Genomic DNA, 25,265 nt, shown 5'->3' with positions numbered 1-25,265 from the left:
TTCTCTTTTTACATTTGAGGCTTTTTGCATTTACATTTCAAGCTATTTCTTCAGTGTCTGCAAAACAGAGGCAATAGCATTATATTAATGCATGAAAACCTGAAAACCAGGAAGTGAAGATTATGTCTCCAGTATGCAGGCTGCCTGCGCCGACAGACTCTTGTACTTCCAAGAAGCCTAAATGACATTAGCAAGGTTCTGCACAGCTACTGAGGATCATTTGCATGACATTCACAACAGGACTGTAAGTGCTACGTAAAACTAAGGACTTCTGAGCTGAGCACTCAGTACTTTGGAGAAAATAATTACATTCCAATTATTTTCATTTTAGACAGAAGTTCTCAGCCTGGCAGTAGCAAACAGACCCCATGGAGTGCAGATCAATGTTTCTTTTCTTTACGGATTTGGAAGATATAGCCCCAGTATGGAAAAGGCTTTGGTGACACAGGGTAGTCTTTTATTCTTGATTATTTAAGAAAGAAAAATATGAAATGCTAAAATAATCTAGGCAAATACTTTTTTCCCTTCCTGTTGCTGGTTGCAGCGTAAGTCCTGTTGTTTTCTCATACAAAGATCAAGCAAAGAAAATCTGAAAAGCAGAGAGAATCACTTAAATCATTTCTATAATTCTGAGCTTCAGCCCTGCCTTTGGAGCATGTACACATGGGTGCATACACATAAAACACACACAAATGTGACCCTTGACAGGTAATCACTGCCAGAAACCCCAGAGGAGACTCAACTTTCATTTATCTCCATCTGAGCGACTCCCTGATGACACTAATCAATTTTAGTGAGGATGGTGCTCTCTTTTCTGACTGCATTTGGTTATTCCAAACCTGACTGTATTGCAACATACCAGGAAAGCAGTTCCTCAGTTGTAAGGAGCCCACTGCCAGTACTCCAACCTCTTGTGCTTCACAGTTTGAATACAGCAAAGTGATTCTAAAACGTCTTTCTATTCGGCCAATCTGGGCCATCAGGTATTTCCATTTCACCCTAGAAGACAACAAAGAGCTACCAGACATACACACAGCACACTACAATCCATGGAGTCTCTAGCATAAAGATTCTGCACTGTACCAAATAGAAGTAACAGTATTCACATGGGGAATCAATCAATGAATGTAGGCTCTAACATAACAAGCAGGTCTTAATAAAAAACAAGCGATGTTCAGCCTAACAAGCCCATGTTCAGTTATCTATGTGGAGATCCTATTGCTAAGGATTAAAAGATCCAAACACTCCCAATGATTCTTAAGTTAAAACAGGGCTTAAATTATCACTGATTTTGGGCAACCCCCCCCATATGTGCCTTCCACGTACACGGTTGTGTTCTGTTTGCTCTTGCAAGTACAGATCAACCAAGCAGCTACAAAAGTCTCTGGATCCCCTCAAGCCAACACTGACATTGTGTGTTCTGGAAGTTAACATCTGGTCCTGAATGTTTCTTGGATGTGTTAAGCGTGAGAACCTTTTTCTGTTCATTCTCTATCTCTTCTCCCATCTTAACAAGCTACACTGCACCCACAAAGCGAGAGGAAGAAGAGAATGGTGATCCAGAAAATGCAGATTGCTCTGGCAATTTATATTTCACCACAGAACAAATGCCACAGCCCCTAGACAGCAAAGGCTTCTCATCTATGCAGCACTTGTGGCATTTCAGAGAAAGACAGATGATCCCATGCACTCTAATTTTAAAGATGGTTATTAGGCATAAAGAGCTAGAGAGAGATACCGAGTGGGAATTTTCAAAGTACCTCACTCAAATCAGCCTGATTTGAAGGAAGTCAGGGTATCCAGGTGTCATGAAAAAAATCCAGCAAGATTCTTAAAAATATTTTTATTTTATTTTTTAAAAACTGTCCTACCTCATCTTAACAAGACAATGAAATACCGGTAAAACTGTATGTTGTTATTTTGTTAAGGGGTTGTAGCAAGGATAGTGACAAAGGAATCCTTGCTCTAAGCTTTTTTCTGAGTACCACACAGAGATAAATTTACCCTACGTACTGATGATGTTGCCAGAGGCACCCTTGATGAGTGACTCTAGGTCAGTGCCAGTAGGATGATAAGGAGACCAGGCCATGCTGTTAAGGTGTGTTGCTCAGGCTCTGCTCCTAGTACTACTTTTTCATGTGGGAAATGCCTTCAGCTGCCATGAAGTGATCATCTAGCCCTTGTCCTGCACCAGAAACACATTAGAAGGCAAGACCCAGACAAAAAACATGTCATGAAAACCACAGAACACCTAATTTGCAACTTGCAAAAAACCCAAAGCAACTTTAATTGTTTATCATTCTCTCCACTTTTCATTGCCACTGATTAGTTACCGAACTCATTCTTCCTCCCGCAAACTAACTATATCCCTTCTTCTGGTGAGAGTTCTTACTATCCCTTCTATGTCATTCCCCCATCTTCCACTTTCACCATTGTACACACGCATAAATACCCACAGATACCCTAAACTCAACTGATGTTGAGCTCCTCTTATCAATATGACCCTATTTCTCCTGTTTCCTGTCCCATCAGAAATCTCCAGCCCTGAACTACAGCTGCACCATCTCTACTACCCAACAAAGGAGAACAACCGCTTTACTTTCATTTTGTATTACTGTGCAGCTTCAGGAACATCCAGCACTTATAACTATATCTTATAAATACACTTATAAATATATCCCCCCCACCACACTGTGGCACAACATCCAAGAGTATTCAGCACTGGCCCAGAACTCAATTACTTCTGCTACATGACACAGCTTTGTTCATCACTCCATTGCATCCTGCTGGCCACAAAAATCCGTGGGCCTTAATCAAATTGGTTCAATGAGTCACTGAAGTTAAGCACAGTCTTTAAATCTTTTTGAATTTACCTATTAAGCATACTAGACCTTCCAAGCACTGAGACACAGTTCTAGTACCTCCGTCAAGTCACAACCCACCTCCCATCTGAGACATCACAGTATCACCGGTGTTATCACACCCCTAAGTGCAGTAACCTGTAGCACACAGCCTGTGATTCACCACCAGTGTTATATTTAGTGGTAGCAACTAAAGAGATTACTGGCCCACAGCTGAAAACAATGACTAGTTCATCTGCTGCATCTTAATCCTACATGGTTTACAAGCGAGATGCTTTGGAACTTGCCATTTATAGCCTGGTATATCAAAATAAATGAAAACCACCGGTGATCTAAAGTCAATAAACCAACTTCTGAAGCGTCACAACTGAGAAAGACACACTGTCCATTCTGCCATCTCTGCCGGGAGAACTGTGGCATCTGGTAGAAGAGCAAGGCCACTATCTTAAACCACTACTTGTGTGAACTGGCAGCTTTTCTGAGTCAGAGCCCTAAGGTCTCATGAAACATTTTAGTTCTGCACTGAAACATCTTTAGTACTGAAATTTGACTCCATTTATAACACCACAGGAAAAGCTGGCAAGCGTCCAGAGACCACAAAAATGACAAGTAGCTTTGCATCACACAGAATACTTCTGTGTATGGAGTCTTATCATCATCAACGTATTCCCCTTCAGAGAAAGCTTCCCCCTCAAGATCCAACTGCAGCAAGATTTCTAATGCTGTAAATAATTACACCTTCTTTGCTTGGTCCCACTATCCAAACAAGGGCTAGTCAGAGCCAATTTAATTTCCTTAATGGAATCAGGAATGAAGCCCATTGTCAATCTAGCAGAAGATGGATCACTGCAGCAGGCTTCCAGATAAGTCAAGCTTGGCAACACCTTTACTATTGATTTTATGTCAAACCAGATCTCAAGTAACGAAGTAATATTACTCTTCTTCTAAACAGAGATGTTAAAATTTATCTGCATGCATGGAAGAGCTATCAGAATTTGACATAATTTAGAGAAATTTGCATGGATAGAAAGTTTGGAGTTGCAAGCAACCTGATGCTTAAGGCAAGAGAATTCAAGATTCGCCCTGCAAACTTGTAATTTCAACTTCTGATTTGTATTTTCAACTTTTGATTTTCACTACCCTCTCAATCTCCTCTGCTAAGCAGAAGTTTTCCTCCTCCTCCTTACCAATCCTCTCCATGCCAATGCCCTTCCATAACCAACAAAGATAACTGATCACTAACTTTAAGAAAGACTATTTTAATATTAAGAACAACGATTTCTTCATTAAGAGTGAAAAATTCAATAAAGCTGAAGAGGAAAGCTGAAACCTTTCCTGAATTGGGGGATCTCACTGCATGGGCTATTGCACAAACGTATGTATGCTAAATACTTCAGGCTCAATCAGTGGATGTACAAATTAGAAGCTTCACATTACTTTTCTACATACAGGAAGTTGCTGCCTGCAAGTCTTCACAAACATCCAGTTCTAGCCATTGGACTTAAAAGGAAATAGAGAAGCGAGCAGAACACATGTCCACTCCTCTTGCCTTTACCAATCAGTTAGAGGGTTCTTATTTGACCCACGGTATTTTTGGGTGCAATTTCAACAGAAGCATGAGGGGCAGTAAATTGTACTCCTAGATTAGTGTTCAAAAATCGTACGTATTAGGCATTTTCTGAGGACACTTACCAGACTTCTCCCTTTCAAAGGCTTGTGTAGTTGGACACCTAATTTATGAAACCCAAATGGCCACAGGTGTTTCTAGATGTTCAGATTAGCTAGATGGCAATGTTTCCATGTATGAGAGTAGAAGTTAAATAACTTTTGTGGGTAAAAACAGCCACATTAGTAGAACAGAAGTGTCAAAGACGGTAATTTTCTACAAGTGTCCTAGAAGCTGGCAGGGCCTTTTAACACCACCACTACCACCCTCCCAAAAAAGGGGGAAGACACAAAAAACTAAGCAATGATTGTTTTGTGAGGTTGGCTAACTGAAAACCCATGTGTGCACATGGCCATGAACTTTTTACTTTTTGGCCTACCTAGAATATCATGGCCAGTGCCTTATATTTCAGAAAGAACACAGAACAAAATCAACTTGGCTTATTGACCACGGGAAGGGAAAATATTATCCCTGCCCCAAGCGATGCTTTTTTATTTTCACTGAAGTGTGAGTACTTAGAGTTGAAAGAAACTAGTTCCTTACTGAAACAGTTTTGTCTGACAACACTGAAATAATTGTGTTCAACAACAAACACAGGCATGTGAAATCATTCGAAACAAAAGCACACAGGACTCGGAAGAATTTTCAGCTGTGACTGTTTCTGGATCTGTGTGGTAAAGAGGGAAAAGGTGGGATAAGCGAAACATAGATGTGACCTGAACAAGCACAGTAACTGTAACCCTGAGAAAGTGAAGACAGCTTTCTGAGCCAAGTGCAGATGAAGAAGTCTTGGACTTGCAAGCAAAGAACAGGCTCTTGATGTTTGAGCTCTGCTGAGATAATGAGAAATAGAATTTTATGTATTTTTTGTAAATATATAGGATTTCAAACACCTTACTCCCTCAGTGGTTCTCCTTCTAACAGTAGTAACTCAGAATGCCCACACCCTATAGAGTATAAATACTGTGACTTTGCCCTACTTGTCCAGAGGACATGGTGTCTGAAGGTCCATCTGTTTCTTTGTTCTTTCACCAGGGTACACGTGTTAAAAAAATAAGTGTTAGCTTCAATACTGCAGATTTAATGATAAATTCTTTTGTTAGCGAGATGGATAGAACAGCAACTTTCTCTCGCACATGACATATATCTAAGCTTTTGGGAACTGTGTAACTGATGGATCCTGAAGGAGGAAACACTATCAGTAGAAGATTTCTAGGTCCAGAAAGAGGACAGTTCACTGAAGTGGTCCGGTGCAGTTGGAATTTATGATGAAGTATAGCTTGATCCTGGAATTGAGGGGTGACAGACAGGACTGAAGCACGGCCAGATTTGTCCTGAGATTTTAAAAGAGTTTCCCTGTAAAGAGGCAGAAAAGGAAGGGTATTTGACCTAACATGGTTCCTTTAACTCTGTTTTTGTCTCTGTTCCTTACCCTCCTTTCTATCTTGATTTAAAACAGGACTCGGTCACCTTCCATCTTTAAAACCTTAGTACTAAACACTCTGAGCTTACCAGCGCTTCATTTCACTCACTAAGAAAAAGTAATACTGGCATCTACGCCAGCCTCCAGTGAAGCTAACTCTATACTTTCTGAATGCCATCACTTTTAGAAAGATGATAATCTTGATTTCATGTAGAATTGTTTTGCAGTGCTCAAATAAGCTGTTAAACAACACCTATGATACATTCCAGAGATGCTGCAGTGATTGTGATCAAAGCCTGGTCTGGGCAGCTAGGTATATCAAAAGGGTATTTTATGAGTTTATATAGGGGAATGGAGGTGTGGCGACAGTTGCAGAGGCTTATCAAATACTCAGAGCAGCAAGGGCAGTTATAGGTAAAAAAGGACATTAAAAACTGATCCCAGAAAATGCAACAGATTCCTTATGAAATTGGCAAGAAGGGGAAGGAGTAGCCAGGAAGGAAGTGAGCAATAGCTAAAAGCAGGAGAGAGAGAGGAACCTGAAAGAAAATAAACACGTTTTAGTCAAACTCTGATATCTTTGGCTTACCAGGAGTCTTGGCTACAGATCTCCATGGCAGCCAGGGGAGTGCCAAAGAATTCAAAGAAAACAAGAACTGGGATCTATTGCTTAAGTTCTCCATGGGAGTCAGTCAGGTGATGGAAATAAAAAGCTCTGTTGCGTGCCTGACCTAGGTTCTTACAAGGCAGATTGCAGCAAAGGAAAAACAAACACATGGAAAATGGCAAAATCAGATGACACGTGGACTTTTCTCCTTCTTTTCCTGTTGTGATTCATTTCCTTTGCCCATTTCTCCTCCTTACTGCATTCTGCTACACGTATGAATGAAAAAGTAAAACACTGGAAAGATCAAAAAGAATACAGGACAAGATCCAGAGTTGCTGCACTTTTTTTTGTCTTCACCTCTTCTCACCCCTAGCCTCTGTTTTTCCTCTCCCTGAGAATTCTACAAATGAAGCAAAAGAGCATGCTCCTGAACTTAGAAGGCGGAAATTACAAAAGAAGTAAAGTTAACCCTACCTCAAAATGAGAACTGTGACACTTGTAACTATGATAGGGCCTCTTGAATACTTAGAGATACCAGTCATGTTGCCGAGGCAGTCTTTCGACCGGGTGCATTTTACAGCTATAGTCCCAGTGAGAGAGTCAACCAATCTTGATCCTTCCAAATGTGAGGGAAGAAGAGTGAGTCCTAAGCAAGTGTGTTCTTTGCAAAGGGGACACGCAAAACCTGGGTCTGTTACAGACACCCTGTCAGGAAGCTGCACGTTTCAGCCCTGACAGTTCTACCTTCATTTTCTGCTGTAACAGAAGCAATGATTTCAAGAAGGGAGAAGACACTGATGTGGCCTGGAGGGACTCCACCCTACCCTGCAATTCAAAGTCTAAACAGCTACAAACTGATTGTCTTACCCGGAATCCTCCTCATGGCCAACTCTCAGAGAAATTGTTGTATTTCTGTTTGTCTCCATATATCTGATTTCAACTGTGAATCTCTGGAGGAGAGGAACAGCATCCTGTGAATGTATGGCCAGTTCCAGCAAGCAAGAGTCCAAGCTCCCAGGCAGGATGGGGCTATGCAGGCTGAACTCACATCTATCTGGGAGCCTACTGGTGTTCAGGAGGAAAATGTCCCCTGTGAGGAGAAAAAAAAAAAAAAAAAAAAAAAGAAGAGACACACAGTGTGGATAGAAGAGAGATAATAAGAGGAAAAATGGATAAGGAGTTTGAAGCAAGGAATCCTGAGAAGAAAGGAGAGGACTATGCACAAAACCCCAAAATAACAGAAAGTAGAGAAAGGAAAATAAAGTAAATATGAGGCAAGCGAATAAAAAAGTGAAAGAAGGAATGAGAAGAGAAGAAACCAAGCAAAGCAGAGTAAAGACATGTCCAACAAAACAAAAGCCAAAGACTTTGCAAGTCAGACAGCAGACATGTGGAGCCAGCCCTGGCTCGTAAAGGATTGAATTTCCTAAGAAAAATCCAGTCTCTGTAAGCAAAGGTAGCTTATCTTAAAACAGGGAGATACAAAAGGAGTATATAAAGGGGCAGGCTGTATACAGGGTACATACATACACAACTCAGGCAGTACACATAAATTATATGTCTCTTAGTGACACCTGGGCACCGAGAGCACACTTACAAGTTGTGCACCAGAACCAGCATATGGCAGTATTTTTAGTGACATGTGCCTGCGGCCTCAGCCTGATGGTTCCTGTTGCTGCCACCCACAGCAGCTACCAGTGCGGGGGGAAAGCAGATGTCCATTCAAGGGGAACTGTAACTCTGCATACCTTCAACATCTCCACGGGAGGAACTGTTTTCCAGAACCAGCTGCTGCCTCTCCTGAGAAACCAGGACACCAACTGAAGATAACACCCAGTCCGGTTTTCCAAAATTGTCTGCAGACGTCACCCATGAACAGCTTGAACCGATGATACAAGAGATTTCTGTTATGAGAAACCAAAGGTTTCATTGAGGCCTTCCCCAGTTCAAGGGGCAGGAATGAGCAGATCTAAGGGTATGGGCACTGTCTCCCCCAAGAAATGGAAGAGCTGAAGGGAAAAAAGAAAGTTTGTCTTGTGCAATAACAACAGAGTCTCTCCCAGTGTGGGTGCAGGAACATGCCAGAAAGAAAAAAAAACCTGCAAACTCTTGGCAGGTGTAAATCAGCATCCTCCCACTAGTATCAACAGTGAATTTACAGCAGTGGAAGGTCTAGCCTACACGTACATAAAACCCTGAATGAGAATAATACCTAGTGCAGCAAGGATATTGAAACTGTGTGGATTTAGTATTTTGGCAGAGAGAAACAAATTAAACTCTAAGGTCAACCCTCTCTCAGTAACAGAAAGAGCTTGACAGGGTCTCCAGCAAAATAGCTTAGCAATGCAAGCCTTACATATTTTTTTTATTACTATTTTTTTAAACAATTTTGCTTTCCTCCAGCAGAATGGACAAGAACACTCTCTTAACAAACTCCAGAGTCCATTCACAGCACTGAGAACACTAGATCATCCTGGCCAGAATTTTTCATAATCAGCATATTATAAACCAGACAAGAAGTAATTCACTGTTCTCTCATCAATCTAATATAAACTCCCTGAAGGGATGTTAGCTGTACAAAGCTCTCCCACACAGAGTGGGGCTGAATAGATATGGTAAGCTGATATTAACTTGTGTGATATTTATTTTCAGTAGTAATAATAATATTACAGTAATAACTGGAGGACCCCCAGGACATATGAGAAATAATAAGACACTAAACATTTGTATTTGGAATCCTGACGTTCAGAGGGTATTCAGACCTTGCAAACATGAATGACACGTTATCCCTTTGGTAGCTCTATTCCTGGTGAGGAGAAAAGACAGATATAAAGAACAGAATTAAGGTCAGGGATACAACAAGGATAGCTGGTTGCACGGGAAACAGGGGTGGGGCAGAAATAAAAACATAACAGCCACCAGAAGGTTGGCTGTACTTTAACTAAACTTTCAGAAAAGGAAGAAATGGAAGCATCTTTTGAGTGTAACAGCCAAAGTAGACAAATTTTCCTATTTTTAAAGTAAACTGTAACTACATTTTTATAAAACAGCACCCAGTGTGCAGAGGCAAGAGAAACACAGGTGTTACAGAGCTGCACATCACTGTGGCTTGGGACAGGCTGTGAGCTCCCACCTGAACACGCACCCTCCCCAGCCCTACCTGGCCTGCTTGCTGCTGGAGGTTACTGCCTCAACCTACCAGCTGGGCCAACCACCTGAAAAACTTCTCAGACCAGTTCACCAAATCCATGGAAGCCACAGACAAATGAACTGACAAATTGTGCATGTGCGTATGCAACGCCACCTTCCAGCAGGGCACAGGAAGGAGGATAACAGTCACTCTCCTGGCTCGGCTGGATCTAGGGAAAGGTGTTTGTGCACAGCTTCAGGCTATGGTTTGATGATCCAGTGAAAGAAGCTTTAGGGATCTCAATAGCTCAGAAACTCCAGGGCTGTGTGAGACAAAGCAGAGTCCTGATCCGGACCTGCTGTACTGTTTCAAATTTATTAAAGTTTGACAGGTTAACTCAGTACCCACTGACTTATTGTCAGTAGTAGTAATATTTTTATCAGGTAAAAATCTAGTTAGTTATAAAACCCAGAAAGCAATTTCTCTCACAACAGCACGACAGTGCAAGAGAGCAAAGTGAGAGTTCCAGAAAGAAAAAATTCCTTTTCTTTTTAAAAGAGGATTATTTGAAACATATTTATGACAAAGTCATTTCATTAAATCTTACCAATACCCCTGCTTTGCAGTAGCAAAGACTGTACCAATGCAGACTTAATCCTTAGAAAATGTCTCACATCACAAAGCAGTCTGCAGGTCAGATAAGTGAATGCAACATTCTTCAAAAGGATCCAATTCCTGTATACTCTGGGCTGTATAAAACCTATCTGCCCGAGAGGATCTGAATGCCTGTTGACGTCTGGTAAAAAAAAGCCTCTGAGCTTTCTGGCAGCTTGCATTGTGATGGAAGATCAATCAATAAGAACCCGTCGTTTAGCCTAAATCGCAGAGCAAAAGAACTGGGTACCCTCATGCGGTCACAGTATGAGAGAACAATGAAAGCTGCAACCTCTGACACTACTGAGTACCACCTTACGGATGCTTCATATGCAACTTTGCTTAGCACCTATGAACCTGGAGAACTTCAAGTGTAGTCCCCATAAAGGCAAAATGTGACATAAATGAAAAGGAAAAAAAAGTAAATTAGAGAGAGAAATTTATCTCTACTACAACCAGAAAAGGACATATTTTAAGGTGTTACAAAAGTGCTCAGAAGAAACTTAGACTGAAGAAAGTTCATGGACAGTCATAGGGCATGTCTGAACGGAGGTTCACACTTTAAAGAATTAGATACCATCTGCAAGATGTTACTCTAAGGAATTCCTCTCTGGCAAGTCCCTAGGTCACCTTGCCACCTCCTGTGAGGAATGTATATGACTTTTCTAGCATGCACAGGCCTTTATTGTTTAGTATCCTCGTTAATGACCTGGACCAAAAGGGCAGAGTGCACCCGCAGCAAGTTCACAGATGTACAAAACAGGGAGGAGCGGCTGACGCTCCAGATGGCTGTGCTGCCATTCAGAGCAGCCTGGACAGGCTGGAGATTGGGCTGATAGGAACCTCTTGAAGTTCAACAGAGGGAAATCCCAAGTCCTGCACCTGGGGAGGAATAACCCCTGGCACCAGTACATGATGGGGGCCGACTGGCTGCAAAGCAGTTCTGAAGAGAAGGACTTTGGGGTCCTGGTGGACAAGCTGTTTGTGAGCCAGCAATGTATCCTTGTGACAAAAAAGGCCAACAGCCTTCTGTGCTGCATTAGGAAAAGCATTGCCAGCAGATTGAGAGAGGTGATCCTTCCTTTCTACTCAGCACTGGTGAGACCACATCTGGAGTACTGTGCCTGGCTCTGGACTTCCCCATACAAGAAAGATATGGAGTTACTGGAACAAGTCCAGCATAGATCCACAAAGATGATTTAGGGACTGGAGCATCTTTCATAAGAGGAAAGGCTGACAGAGCTGGGACTGTTCAGCTTGTAGAAGAGAAGGCTCAAGGGGATTTTATCAATGTATACACTTGACAGGAAGGGATGAAGAGGAAGACAGCCACTTTCTCAGTAGTGCCCACTGACAGAATAAAAGGCAACGGGCACAAATTAAAGAAAGACCAGGAAATTCAATCTGATCATAAGAGAACACTTTTTTTAACATAGAAGTAGTCAAACACTGGAACAGGTTGCCCAGAGAAGTTGTACAGTCTCCATTTATGGAGATATTCGAAAGCCATCTGGACATGGTCATGAGCAACCGTCTCTAGCTGGTTTTACTTGAGCCATGGTGGTTGGACTAGATGATCTCAAGAGGTCCCTTCCAACCTCAACCATTCTGTGATTATTTCACTACATGAAAGGCGTTTCTTCAGTTTCCAAGTTTCCGTGACACTGATAGCAACTGGTTAATTTCTCTTATAAACTATAGTGTTTGCTACACCTACCCTGACACCACAGTAAGATCAAAGTCATCCTAGCTATCTCACAAGCATTTTGTCAAGCTCACTGGGCTTTTACAATGCATAGAAAAAGAAAATTCCAGTTGAAAAAAGACTTAATTTGGTATCAAGAAAGGTAGTTCATTCTATAGTTGCTGGAAAGCGGCTCCACTAATTAGCTGGTGGATTTCACTGTGCTGATGGAGAACAGCATTATTTTTTTCTTCTTCTTCTTTTTTTTTTTCTGTATTTTGTTTTCAGGGTTTTTTATAAGTAAGGGATCCCCTTAACGTTACACTGGCCTTTCTGAGTCATTGCTCCATTTTCAGTCAGAAAGTTAATGGCACAGCTTTCTGGTAAAGGGTCCTTGTGACTGCTAGCATCTATCTTGCATGAAGGTTCTAAAGCAGAAAGGAGGAGGATGTAAGGAAGAAGACTTGTAGTACCTGGTTTAGAAGGCTGATGCAATGACACCATCCTCTTTTTTACCGGGGAGCGCTTCTGAGATGGATTTGGTGAAGAAGAGTTTTCTTCGTGTGATCCAGAACAGGAGACGACGACTATAACAAAACAAAAAGAACAGGGGAAAAGTTTGGTGTTTCTGTACAAAACTATGCTCCCATATTGTTAAACATGAACATGTATTCAACAAAGCCCTGTTAGATTACACGCACCCTCATTACAGTGTAGTGGTGCAGTACTGTCATGATGATGTTTCACCACTTCCCACAAACATAACTACAACAAAATACTTTACTTACTAATGTGTTCTTTACTATTCTTTACCCACTTCCATTTTTACCAATGTATAGGCTCTAAAGAGACACTGTATATTCCAGCAGTGCCCATGTCGCTGTAACAGTACATCTAGCTGCCTGCCAACAAGTACACCTCTAAAGCATTCATGTTGGATGGGGCTTTGAGCAATGTGATCTAGTGAAAGTTGTCCCTGCCCACGGCAGGGACATTGGACTAGACCATCTTTAAAGGTCTCTTCTTACCCAAACCATTCTATGATTCCATGACTAGAAGAAGAGTTCAGCTGTAAAATATATGTTAGCTATACAAGACATGGATTTATCAGCAATCTTTCAGGAGGACCTGTATAAGTGCTCTCATCTTCACCACACAAGAGCAACGCCCCATCTGAAATTAACACTAATGAAACCTTTGTACCACTGCACGCATTCACAGAACAGATTTCTTCCTTACTGCCAGGCATGAAGCATGGATTTTCAAAGGAATTGGGTAACTTGCTTGTATCTGATATCTATTAATACACACTCTCTCCAATATACTTCTTATTAATTCACCTGCACTGCTCTATCTCAGGGATCCCTTTGTCATGTATCTATAAAAACCTTCATTGGTAACTGGGACATTTGATCATAATTATGACACCAACACATATACATTTGTGCATTTTTATTCAGAACAAGTCTTAAAGTCCGGATGTGAAGTTCGGTTGTGCTGGAAACAAAGACCAAAATCTCAGAAGATGTAAAAGGCCAGAAAAATTATTTTCTACTTCACTAATGTGAATATTAAATCCAGCATGCTAAGATTAGCTGGTTAAATAGAGGTATTCTTCTGGATTAAATTTTTGGTATTCAAAGTAAAACAAATTTACCAAAACTACTATTAATTGTAGCACTTCTGACAATAAAATATTCAGTACCTTCTGACTTCTCTTTTAAACAACTCATACCAACAATTGCTTTTTTATTTATTTAACCTGTGCATGTGAAAATACACAAGTCCCAAACTAAGCATGCAGTAATCTTTAAGATCTTCCCTGGTCTTTTCTTTTCTAGGAATCATAAACAAGATGACCAAAACAAACGTTATTTGTTTTCAAAAGGAGCTGAAAGATGGAAAGGAGCAAAATGAGTTGCTTTGACATCTGAGCCATGTGGATTATGAATTCAGCAATACAAAAATGTGAAAGCATATCAGAGGAGACAGGAATCCTCTTCACATGAATTGCAGTTGAGACAAAGATGTACATAAATGCCTTTGATAACAGCTAAGATAGTCTCAACAGAACTAATCTGAATAGTAATATTATGAAAACATACAGAAGGATCTACAAAAAGAAAAACAAAAAAATGTGAAAACTTGAACATATGTTCCACTTTTTCAAACTTAGCACTGCTTTTAGTTTTCAGCAAATATCTGGTCTGATTTTAAACTGCTAAAACAATTTTCATTTTAATATATATGACAATGTGCATCACGCAATGAGTAAAATGCTGTGAAATGTTTCATTGCATGAGAATGTTGTATCCTTCTGTCTTTTATTATAGTACTAAAGACAGCCACCAGTCTTCATGGGGTTCCAAAGAAAGGATAACTTTAGAACAGAACAGCAACATGCTGCTGCAGACACGTGCTGCATTGATGACAGGCCTGTGGTCTCCACAGACCAATTGTCAAACACTACATTTTTTTCCTGACTCTGTGTTCAAATGTGTAGGGACACTAATGTTTGAAAAGCTGATTCTGCACTGCATATAAGACACTGACACTGGTCTGCTACGTAAGGTATCTTCAACAATGGGATGAAATCCTCAAAAAGAATGTGAATTCTTGTTTGGTCAGCCTTATGAAAGGCTTACCTTTCTTGGCTTGCCTTACGAAAAATGATGGGAGAATCTCTTTATAAAACTGTCAAAAAAATCCATGGTAAAAACCATTCACATATTGCAAACAAATCTATTTCACCATATTAAAAGAAATTCTGATGTGGAAAGAGAACAAGACCTTTTGACAGCTTGAGTCTGCTCCTCCCAACTTACGTTCTGTATCTGTTGCGAAGTTGTTCAGTTCTATATCTCCCAGTCTATGTTAAGCACTGCTGTAGCTTCAGTATTTACTTCCCTCAGGGGTTTCTGTAAAGTCTGTTCCACCCACTCACCTCCACACATGCTCCAAGCTGCTCATGTATTTTGGAAATAGCCTGAATATCATGGGACTCACAAAACATAGTACAGACATGACAGAAGTTCTGCTAGAGACATTCCTCCTGATAAAACTAAAACTTAATAAAAATATTTGACTTGCACTCCCCACCGCCCCTCAATTACATAAATACATTTGGGATTTTTGTCTTATTAGCAAACACAGGTTCCAGTGGCAGACTACCATGAACAGAGGCCTAAGCTACTTGAAAAATATCCATTGCCATTGGTTATGGCTGAGACAAACAGGGTACAAAAACTTTTTGTACCGTTGAGATAAATGTCTATGAAACTTGCTGGTGAGGTATTAAGATATATTAAAACTTAACTACTGCTTTGTCACATGAAACTTGATCCACTAATTACATTATCCATTGTGCAGACTGTCAGCAACATCCTATTCAATTTTGGTAGAAAGCTAAGAGGGTTCATCGAAATCCCTGGTAACAACCCTACTCACCTATCCTGGGAAGAGACCGCTTACTGAACTGGGCATATAAGAGGAAAGAAAGGCAGTCATTACCGCTGAGTTCATCAAGAGACAAAATATACTTGGACAGAAGACCCCTGACTCAGTGATAGGCAAGGAATTTGTTCATACACACCCACAGAAATATGCCGCCCTTCATTTATTTCCTCATAGCAAAGAATTTCTGGCTATGACTGGGCATAAGAGGACTCAGAGTATGATGAATCCATGCATGAGATCCGGATAGTGGTTTTATAACACTCCAGTCCAGCCCACACTGTTACTTTACATCTCAATTATTTTGCTCTCTCATTCATTCAACCTCTCTGATTGAACTGAAAATCTAGTGCAAGCGGCCACTAAAAGAAACTCCTCTTCACTTGCTTTTGCAACTGGGAACTCCAGAGATGCTTCAATAACCCCACCTCACATATCCTCATACAAAGAATCATAGAATGGTTCGGGTTGGAAGGGACCTTAAAGATCCACTAGTTCCATCCCCCCTGCCGCGGACAGGGACACCTCCCACTAGACCAAGCTGCTCAAAGCCCCATCCAGCCTGACCTTGAATTTGAATGCTTTCAGGGATGGGACATCCACAACTTCTCTGGGCAACCTGTTCCAGTGTCTCATCACACTCATAGTAAAGAATTTCTTCCTAATATCTAGTCTAAATCTCCCCTCTTTCAGTTTAAAACTGTTACCCCTCGTCCTATCATTACACTCCCTGACAAAGAGTCCCTCCCCAGCTTTCCTGTAGGCCCCCTTTAGGTACTGAAGTGCTGCTATAAGGTCTCCTGGGAGCCTTCTCTTCTCCAGGCTGAACAAACACAACTCTCTCATCCTGTCTTCATACATACTTCTATGTAATTCTTGTATGACATGAACTTCAGCATTAAACAAATAATAAAGACTATCTCTTATCTACCTTGATCGGCAAAAGACAATGATTTTAAGTGAAAAGAAATAAAAGATGCAGAGAAAGGAGATGCGTTATTTTAAGCCAAGTCTGCAACTAAGGAACATAAAATGGTCAGGAAGAAACAGTAAATGTAACAATATTCAACTATCACAGCAAACATATAGGATCTTTTAGCAGCATAGTACAAATCCGTTGCTTTTTCTCTAATCGAACACAGTAAAATCAGGAGCCTCCAGCACGCAGAAGGTAATTCCATTTCTTTCACTAGCTTACAGAAAAAAGAATTCAGACACCTGCAGGGCTGAAATTTTTCCTGAATCCTGATGTTACTTTGCAGAGGAGAAGAAAATTACAGAAAATACTTATAGAACTCATGATGGGAAATCAATTCCAGGTCAGCCAAGACACCTTCCTACCAAAACAGGAATTTCCTTTAGAGCATTTTCTAATGTTTTTCCCCACCTAATATCAAAATAGCAGCTCAATATTTCTCACTGCTTCTCTGAGAAGATAAACTAACGTACAGACTAATAGATGTGACCATCAGAAAGTCAGACTAGACAAAAAGAAGACTCTTTGTCTACTACCTATCTTAGTATTTTTCAATTACTTCTAAGCCTTCCACTTTCAGCTCAATAAATAATCTCTCTCCTTCATGAGTATTTACAGCTTTAAGTTATTAACCTTTCACCTTGAAAATGTCACTGTGATCTCCTGCTGCTTGCTATTAAACTCTTTTATTCTTTGCTCATTAGTTGGTTGGTCACCCTTTCCCTTGCTTGCTTCATCACTCTTTTTGTGCTCTGCCAAGATAGACTGCAGGTAATGGTGAAAAAGGGAAGCAACATGACAAAATGCAGTTTTGCCAAAGCTTATTATATGTGGTGATACTTTAGGATCTTCTTAGAGCCCTCTCCAGTTTTTCAGGGTGCTTGCTGAAAGGCAGACATCAGCGCACACTAATGCCATGCTATGCAGAATAGCCACTCTGCTCTCTCCTGATATCTCCCTGTTTATCCACACAACCACCTCATTGGTCATTTTGGCCAAAATAAATCCTCTTAGTTGATCATCCACCATGACATCAAGTCTCTGGCATATCTCCTTCCAGAACAGGTATTCCCATCCTCCATAGCTATATTATTTCCCTTTGAGATATGTGGTTTTATCTCATTGGTGAGTTGGACTCTCCCTTATTTTTTCCTATCTTAATCTTTATGTTGTCGCCAGATCACCAGTACAGCTTTTATGTTGTCTTCTGACTTACTGCTAAAACTGTTAAATAGCACATAGCCCAGAACTTACCCTTACAGGAAACTTACAGGCAGAGTTAATCAACAATGATTCCCATTTATACTTTTATTATAAACCAACATGTGACATAGTGATTTGTACAATCCCTGGCATGCACTAAAGTATATATGAAGAGCTATCAATTTAAGTATGTGACTGAAGTCAGAATGTCCTATATCCACACTACAATTTTTATCAAACACGTAACTCATTTTTAAAACTGACACTGCAACAAGAAGTCTTTTCAAATAAGCCCTTTAGATTGACATGTAATTATAAACCCTTTTCTAGTTCTTTCACCCTGTATCAAGTATTCCAGTATTTTTACTCAGACTGATGTTAAGAAAGCAATCTTCGTATTGACAAGTAGTCTTACTCACACGGGTAGAGAGTATATCAGCACATATAATTAAATATAGCCATCCAGCATATTCCATTTGCCCTTTTTTAATATTAATGCAACATTAACTTTCTTCCGTTCTCAAGAATTTCTTCTGTATCCCAACACTTACTAAAAAATTCAACACAGATGTCTTCTAAGGCTCCTTAGCTAGTTCTCTGAAAATTCTTGATCACAGGCTGTCTTGACCAGTTGTTTTACAAACTAGGTATTTTAATATCTGCTTTTTCACAACATCTTTGTGTTGTATGAAAACTATTACATTATTTCTATGTGACAGTGAAGCATCAATTGTTGTTGGGTTTTTTCCCTAGAAGCGAAATATTTATTGAACTCTTTTTGTTTCTATTATTGACAAATGTACCACACACATCTATGACAGATTCATATCATTGCTAAGATGTTTTTGCTACTAATGCACTTGGAAAACTTCTTTATACTACCTAAATCTGCTGCTGGTTTCTTCTTAATTTCTTTTGCTTTCTTCATCTATTGCTAAACTTTCAACTTTTCAGCTTCCTTTTACTGCAAGCAATGTACTTTTTTCCGTATTTTTTTTATACCAGCATAGCGTCCCCTTTCAGCTATAGGTTTGTGGCTTTCTAGCTGTTTACACAAACAAGCCAGTTATTATCTGTATTTTTCTGCCCACAGCCTTTCTTTCAACTGAGTTACTGTGACACTGTTTTAAATTTTAGGAGATTTACCTCTTCTGGAAGTACCACAATATTGTGCACTTCAGATGTTATTTAGGTACTAAAGTACATTTATTTAATATCTAGGCTGAAGTACATATCAAACCACATCGCATTTTATTCTGTTTCAAAGAAGTGTGTATTCAAACCTCAATCACTTCCACTTGTATAAAATCCGGGTTTAGTTCTGAGTTCAGTTCTTACCTTAACTCTTTATTTGCTGAGAATAGTTCTAAGACAATATCCTAATATGTGATATGAGGATTTGCATTCAGATACCGTCACCTACTCAATATTTCCAAAGATGCTCTCATGCTGACAGAATGAAACCTCCAATATGCCACTTGTATTGAAGGCTTCAAACACACAAAAAAACCCCTTTTTTTTCTCCCCTTACACACAACAGGCTAGTTAGTATTTCATCCAGGTCTTTAGCTGGATTTGACAGTCTACAGCAGTCATCAGTGAGCACATCAACACTTATTTTAGGTATTAATTGATCTTTTGGCCTTCAAGGAAGTGTCACACTTGCCATGCAATGCTGTTCCCAACCTACTTCTGTCCTTTGATTCCAATCACAGGAAACCTCCCTCCAAGTCTGACCAATACCAGCTTATCAACGTTTAGGTTTAGAAATTAGTAATTCCATTCCATTGCCACTTGTTTACTAGCCAGCCTCATCACGTTGGCAGTAGGCAATTAAAGGACTCCTCTTTCAGTCCTCAATGCCTTGATTAATTTTATTCTCAACATCTTGACTCTCTTCTAAACATGTGATTTTTATTCCTTGCTTTTCTATCATTTCCCTTGGTTGCTAATTTAACACCATCTGAACAAGTCTGGCCTAACAAGTCTAGAAGGTTGCTTCCCCTCCAGTGAGCTGGAGGATAGTCAAACTGTATAGCCTCTTTTCCCCAGGGAATACAGACATGCATTTCATAGACCCAAGTCTTATTCAACATATCTGGTTAGCAGTATATTTACAGATTCTTTTTTTTAAAAAAAAACAACTTTCTGTATTGTTTTACATGCAGAACATGAATGGCATCTAAGGACATACCTTGTACGTTCTTCTTCTTTGGCATCAATCAAAGATTTCTAAAAATTAGTTACATTCTGTGAAATTAAACCAGTCTTTTATGCTAGTATGGACTATCCTTGGTGCTCCTTGCTTATTTATTTCAGAGAACCTACTCAGCTATTGTAATCCTATCTGGTATCCCATTCACAAGAGATATAATGCCGCCTTCTTGCCCACCTGCTGACTGCTGACAAGAATCTTCCTTGAAGGGTGGTAAGTGGATCAGGCTGAAGAGCTTTTCACAACCAGACACTGAGCAACTCCCTGTTATAATATTCACTTAAATTGCCAAAGACCATCTGCAGTTTCCATGCTATAGAAAATGACTCGACATGTACAGTTGTACAAAATTCCTGCAGTCCTCTTTCCCACTGCTCACAGCATGCCTTCTTCCCGGCTGCCTCTAGTTACACAAAATGCTGCTTTATCTCCCATTTCCTTGCTTTCTCTACTCGGTCACTCAGTGGCCAGCTCCTTCCCTGGATAGCGATGTTTCCTGAATCATGTTGTCCAACCACTCTTTATCCTCTCCAATGCTTTGTAGAGTGTGTACGCATCCTTTCAAGCCTCAAATCTTTGTTTCTAATAAAATCACTACACTGCACTTTAAAAACAAAGACTCTAAGCTCTGGCACCAAACACCACTGTGCTACAGCTATTAGGCAGAACTCACCCAGAAAAAGTTTTGCCCATGCCATCTACATTTTTCTCACAAAACTCACCTAATAGATAAAACGCAAGATGAAATTCTTGGGCCCTCCTCTTGATACTACTTCCCTGACTTGGCATATTGCCTTTCAATAGGAGCTTGCTAATTATGGTTCCTTATTCGGTTTTCAGTGTTCATGTAAATCTACTGAAATGGATCTGAATGACTATTTTAATTACAGTTGAGAAATAGCATGCCAAAAACACTTACTGAAATCCAAAACTATGCCATCTACTGCATCCTCCTAATCTACTAATTGTATAGTGTATACACGCGCATAACCCATGTGTGCACATATTGTCACATTAACTTAGAAAGATTTCTCTTTTTATAGCACAGCTGCTCATTACTCATATGTTTTTATAATACTAACTGCTTATTACTTACAGATAATAAGGGTGAGGTTTTACATTGTGTCTCACCTCTATTAGAGCTGCCAGGAATCAATCATATACTACCCAATAGTCTGAAGGCTTTCCAAGGACCTTTGAGATTCTCTGTCCAGGGGAGCTCCATTCTGCTCCCCTTCCTTCTCTCCTCTGTTCAGGCTGGGGTGATTGCTAGCAGAAGAGGCATCTACTCTATTTCTGCTAGCTGTGTACAGACACGATACTGACAGCTAACTCAGGTTGTACCAGTGTTGGTTCTGGATGAGGGGATTTGTCCATATGACCTAAAGCTTCCCTGGAAAACAACTTCTGTTTTTCTTGGTAAAATTTCATTGGTCTGAGCTACAGCCTTGCATCTGAAAGTTGGCTGTTCCTGCGGTGATGGCATGTGAAAAACACATTTGCTGCTTATATCACACCTGTGTTGGAGACAGCAGAATTCCAAATCCTAAACTCTTAATCTAGTACCTTTTCTTCCCTTGCTCCTCCATACACGTTAATGGGCAAAGAAACATCTAAAATAAATTAAGAGATGCATAACTGTGTTTTTCTCACAGGGAATGTGGATTTCCTTGGGTTTGTAAAAACTGACGAAAACAGAGGTGGAAAAAAGAAGAAAGAAAAAAAAATATCAGAAGTGTTCAATGAACCAAAAGGTAAAAAAAATATTTTTATATTCTTGAAACCTTTTATTCCCTTTTCAAATCCTAAAACGCTTTTTCATTTTTCTGCAATAAAACCACCATCCATTCCTAAGGAAAATTTTCCTTTCTCATTAGTTAAATTTTTTAGGTTAACCTTTCAGTATTTTCAATCTAGTTTACAGTCAGGCCACACAAAGGGTTACTTTGTCAAAACCAGAAGTGCGACAAGCCTGGGTGAGAGGAAGGTTGCAAGCCTTTCAAGCTAGCTTTGTCATTAGAGGAAAGGGATGTGAGATTGCACCCTAAGATACCGGTTTTAAAACCAACTGTCAAAGAACTATCATCACAGAGGGTGCATAGCTTGGATGACAGGCTTAAATTAGATGTATAACTCAGATGAATAAAATTAAGGGGCATGTGTCCAACTCTTAATAGAGTTTTCAAGCAGCTCCAAAGAACCAGGAAAGACTACATGATGGAAATACATTTTGCCTTCCAAGGGAACAGCACTTCAAAACTGTTGTGCTCTTGTGCATAAATTTAGAGGAAGAAATATAATTGTTTTATTCCTTCAGAACAGCACTCATTATAGGGTTTTTCAATGGCAGCTTAAAAGGAGATATGTATGTGTGAATTCACACATATAGATGTGACAGGCATAATTAGTCACAAGGGAAGGTGAAGGAAGGTATAAAGCCTGTAGATGCAGAGAGAGTTAGAAAGCAGCAGAGAAGGGCTCCCTCAAAAGACTACCCCTAGCCTCACTCTCTGCTTACAACCGTAAAATGCTGAGCAGTCACTATTTTCTCATGGCATGTTTTCATATGAAAATGCCAGTTCCATTACTTAATGGGAAATACTAATATCTTCCAAATATTCATGCGGAAACAATTATAGCAGTTTGTTAAGGTTGAAACGTCTTCTTTACTCTGTAATCTGCTCTGAGTTCAGAGTTTGTAACATTAGTGCAGTAAAATGGTGTCATACCTAGCTGAAGGAAAATATTTTAATACTTTCAAAACAGACTGTTTGCCATACTGAATGAGTCATTTTGATTAAGTCAAAACATAAATTTGGAACAATTTGGTTTGTGAAAAATGTTAAGACTTTGAGTCTTCATCATGATTAGAAATGAAACAGGATTTCCAAAATCAGTTTCCTATGATACAGGATATTTTGTTTTCAACAAACTCATATGCTAAGATGCCAAAAAAACCCTCTGTGAACTGCCCAGAGAGACCAATAAAATTAGGCAAAAGAATAATGGGAGATATAATTACTAGATAAGGAGCAATTGCCCTCTAGATTGCCCACTAGGAGATGGTCAGCTACCAGCTTCTGGATGCCTCTGGATTTTGTGGCCTGTGGCAGCAGCTCTGGGTCCCCTCCCTTCAGCTTCCATAGTATGGCAATGCAACTGTTTGCAGCAAAAGACAAATTGTGTGCCAGCAATAAGGTGAAAGAAATATAATTTTCAGACCCAGGTTTTGATTGAATTATTACAATGAATGCGGAATTGATCCTGTAGAATTCAATTTAGTAAAAAGACAATTATTTTCAATTACTTGATTTCACACAACATAACGTAAGCAGAGAGGACAAAAGTGACTTTAAGCTGTCCTTGAGCTCCCTTGGATCCTCGAGGTTACTTAATGTTCCCTTCCATTCTTGTTTTACTAGGAACAGCCTTAGGAATGCTCTAAACCTATGCACTGCTCCAAGAACCCCTCAGGGGCTACTCTGCTCACAGAGGCTATCCAAGCACAAAGGCATATTTCCTGGCTTCTTTTTTCTTTGATCTACTTTTGACACAAGGATGGCTGCCAACAGTCTTCATCATCTAAGGATTCCCCTTTGGGAACTTAACCCTTGCTGACCAGCATAATTCAGCCATAAGGATGCTCCATACATCATTAAAAGCAGTTTTATTAGACACACATCTTTCTCTGGTAACTCTTCCCAGACAGGAATGCCACAGCACTGTGCCTAGCAGAGACACTACTCACGAGCAGGGTTTCCATTCCTGCTCTGCTTATTACTGTGTATAACAACACAGATGGCGGAATCAGCCTCCTGGGGAAGGTCCTTTTATCGAAACAAAGGGAAAGTGTGATGCAAAGACTTTGTTACTGTTGTCTTATCAACACTCCCCGTTATAGGGAGAAGGAAGAGCTATCACAGCCAACACTAATTTCCCTCTCCAGGACTCTTGGCTGTGGAATACTACAAGCTTTCCTCCAATATTCAGCTTCTATATGAATCTGTTGGGACATTATTGGGGGATCGGAAACTAATCCACACATGGCAGGTAATTCCATCTTTTTGCAATTTCATATCAGAAACAATATCATCTCCTAGCTTCATTAAAACATACCAAAATCCACTCTTTGTTGAAGAGCACATGACTACGGGTGAATTCTGCAACACTGAGAGGCTACTAGTCGCAGAAGAGAAATGCCTAAAAACTTGCATGCTCCCAGACAGTTTCCATGCTAATACTCAAAGCCCCGTGCACAAACTGCATGCAAAGTGCTTCTCAGTACAGTTTTGCCTTGAAGAGAGCATGCACAGTTGTGTACTGTGCCCTCACACACAAATATAATATTCACACACACAAAGCCACTTGCACAACAGTTTGCCCAGCAATGAAACAAGAAAAATATTTCACCACATCTACTTTTAATAATGAGAAATCACTTGGATATTAAATTAAATAGAGGCTATACAAATGAACAACTCAATATATACAGTTGTTTCCAAGACGTGACAGTGACAAATGTAGCAGAAAAAAAAAGAAACTACCACTTTGGGAAAGCACCAGGTGCCATGGTTTAAGCTGAAAAATTCATGTTTTATCCAAAAAACACACAGTCTAATACACAGAATGGAATTTGCAAAGATTAAGTGGCCATTTCATTTGACCATATCAATCTTTAAGAACACTGTTTGTGATTTCCTGCTATTGGGCATACTGTATTTTCTCTTCTAAATCACAAAATCCTCCTTGTGGAATCTGCAGTAAACAGATAACACTGTGGACTTCCTCTAGCACTTTTTCTTTCAACACCCTTACTAATGATTGACTGCTTTATTAAGATTAGGCTACCCTTGCCTTTACATATTCTCTTGAAAACGAGCTCTGCTCTCAGTTTCCTTTTAATGAAAAACAAAGAGGGAAGAAGAAGGAGGAGTTACACCACCCCTATAGAAAGACAAAAGACTGAAAGAGCCTGCTGGTTGTTTCTACTACAAGAGCCTCTATTTGTCCCTTCTGACACTGCCCCAGAGATGACATTCATCTCAACCCAAGGACGAGCAAGGGATTAGGAAACGTCTAAATAAATCTATCAAAAAGAAAACTCACAGGTATTGCAAATTCATCAATGAATAAATAAATAATTAAATAAACGAAACCGAAGAAACCACTCCTACCCCAAAAAAAACTAAAGAAAAAAAAGAAACAAACAACCCACCCACATACAACTTCAACAGAGTACTTAATAAGGTGGGGAGGAAATCCAGAGGTACCAGCTATTTGTCTTTTTTCCTAGGAAACTGTGGAAAATGCTCTTAAACTGTTAATTATATAAGGAAGCTTACAGATACATGGCTACTTCTAATGTTGTGTTGGTACAGAACAGCCTGTATAAA

General features: G+C 39.9%; 1 protein-coding gene across 1 annotated transcript in view; it reads right to left on the bottom strand.

Moving 5' to 3' along the window:
• Positions 1-25,265, bottom strand: part of LTK (leukocyte receptor tyrosine kinase) — a 92,707-nt gene that overhangs the window by 32,914 nt on the left and 34,528 nt on the right. The window contains exons 3-6 of the mRNA XM_063333145.1: positions 12,499-12,612; positions 8,306-8,461; positions 7,425-7,647; positions 860-999 (exon numbers count right to left, since the gene is read on the bottom strand). Of these exons, the coding sequence (XP_063189215.1) occupies positions 860-999; positions 7,425-7,647; positions 8,306-8,461; positions 12,499-12,612 (633 nt within the window). The remainder of the gene's footprint in view (positions 1-859; positions 1,000-7,424; positions 7,648-8,305; positions 8,462-12,498; positions 12,613-25,265) is intronic.

The sequence above is a fragment of the Chroicocephalus ridibundus genome, chromosome 4 (genome assembly GCF_963924245.1).
Source record: "Chroicocephalus ridibundus chromosome 4, bChrRid1.1, whole genome shotgun sequence".
Lineage (NCBI taxonomy): Eukaryota > Metazoa > Chordata > Aves > Charadriiformes > Laridae > Chroicocephalus > Chroicocephalus ridibundus.
The sequence above is the reverse complement of the archived record's forward strand: the minus strand, read 5'-3'. Positions and strand labels throughout refer to the sequence as shown.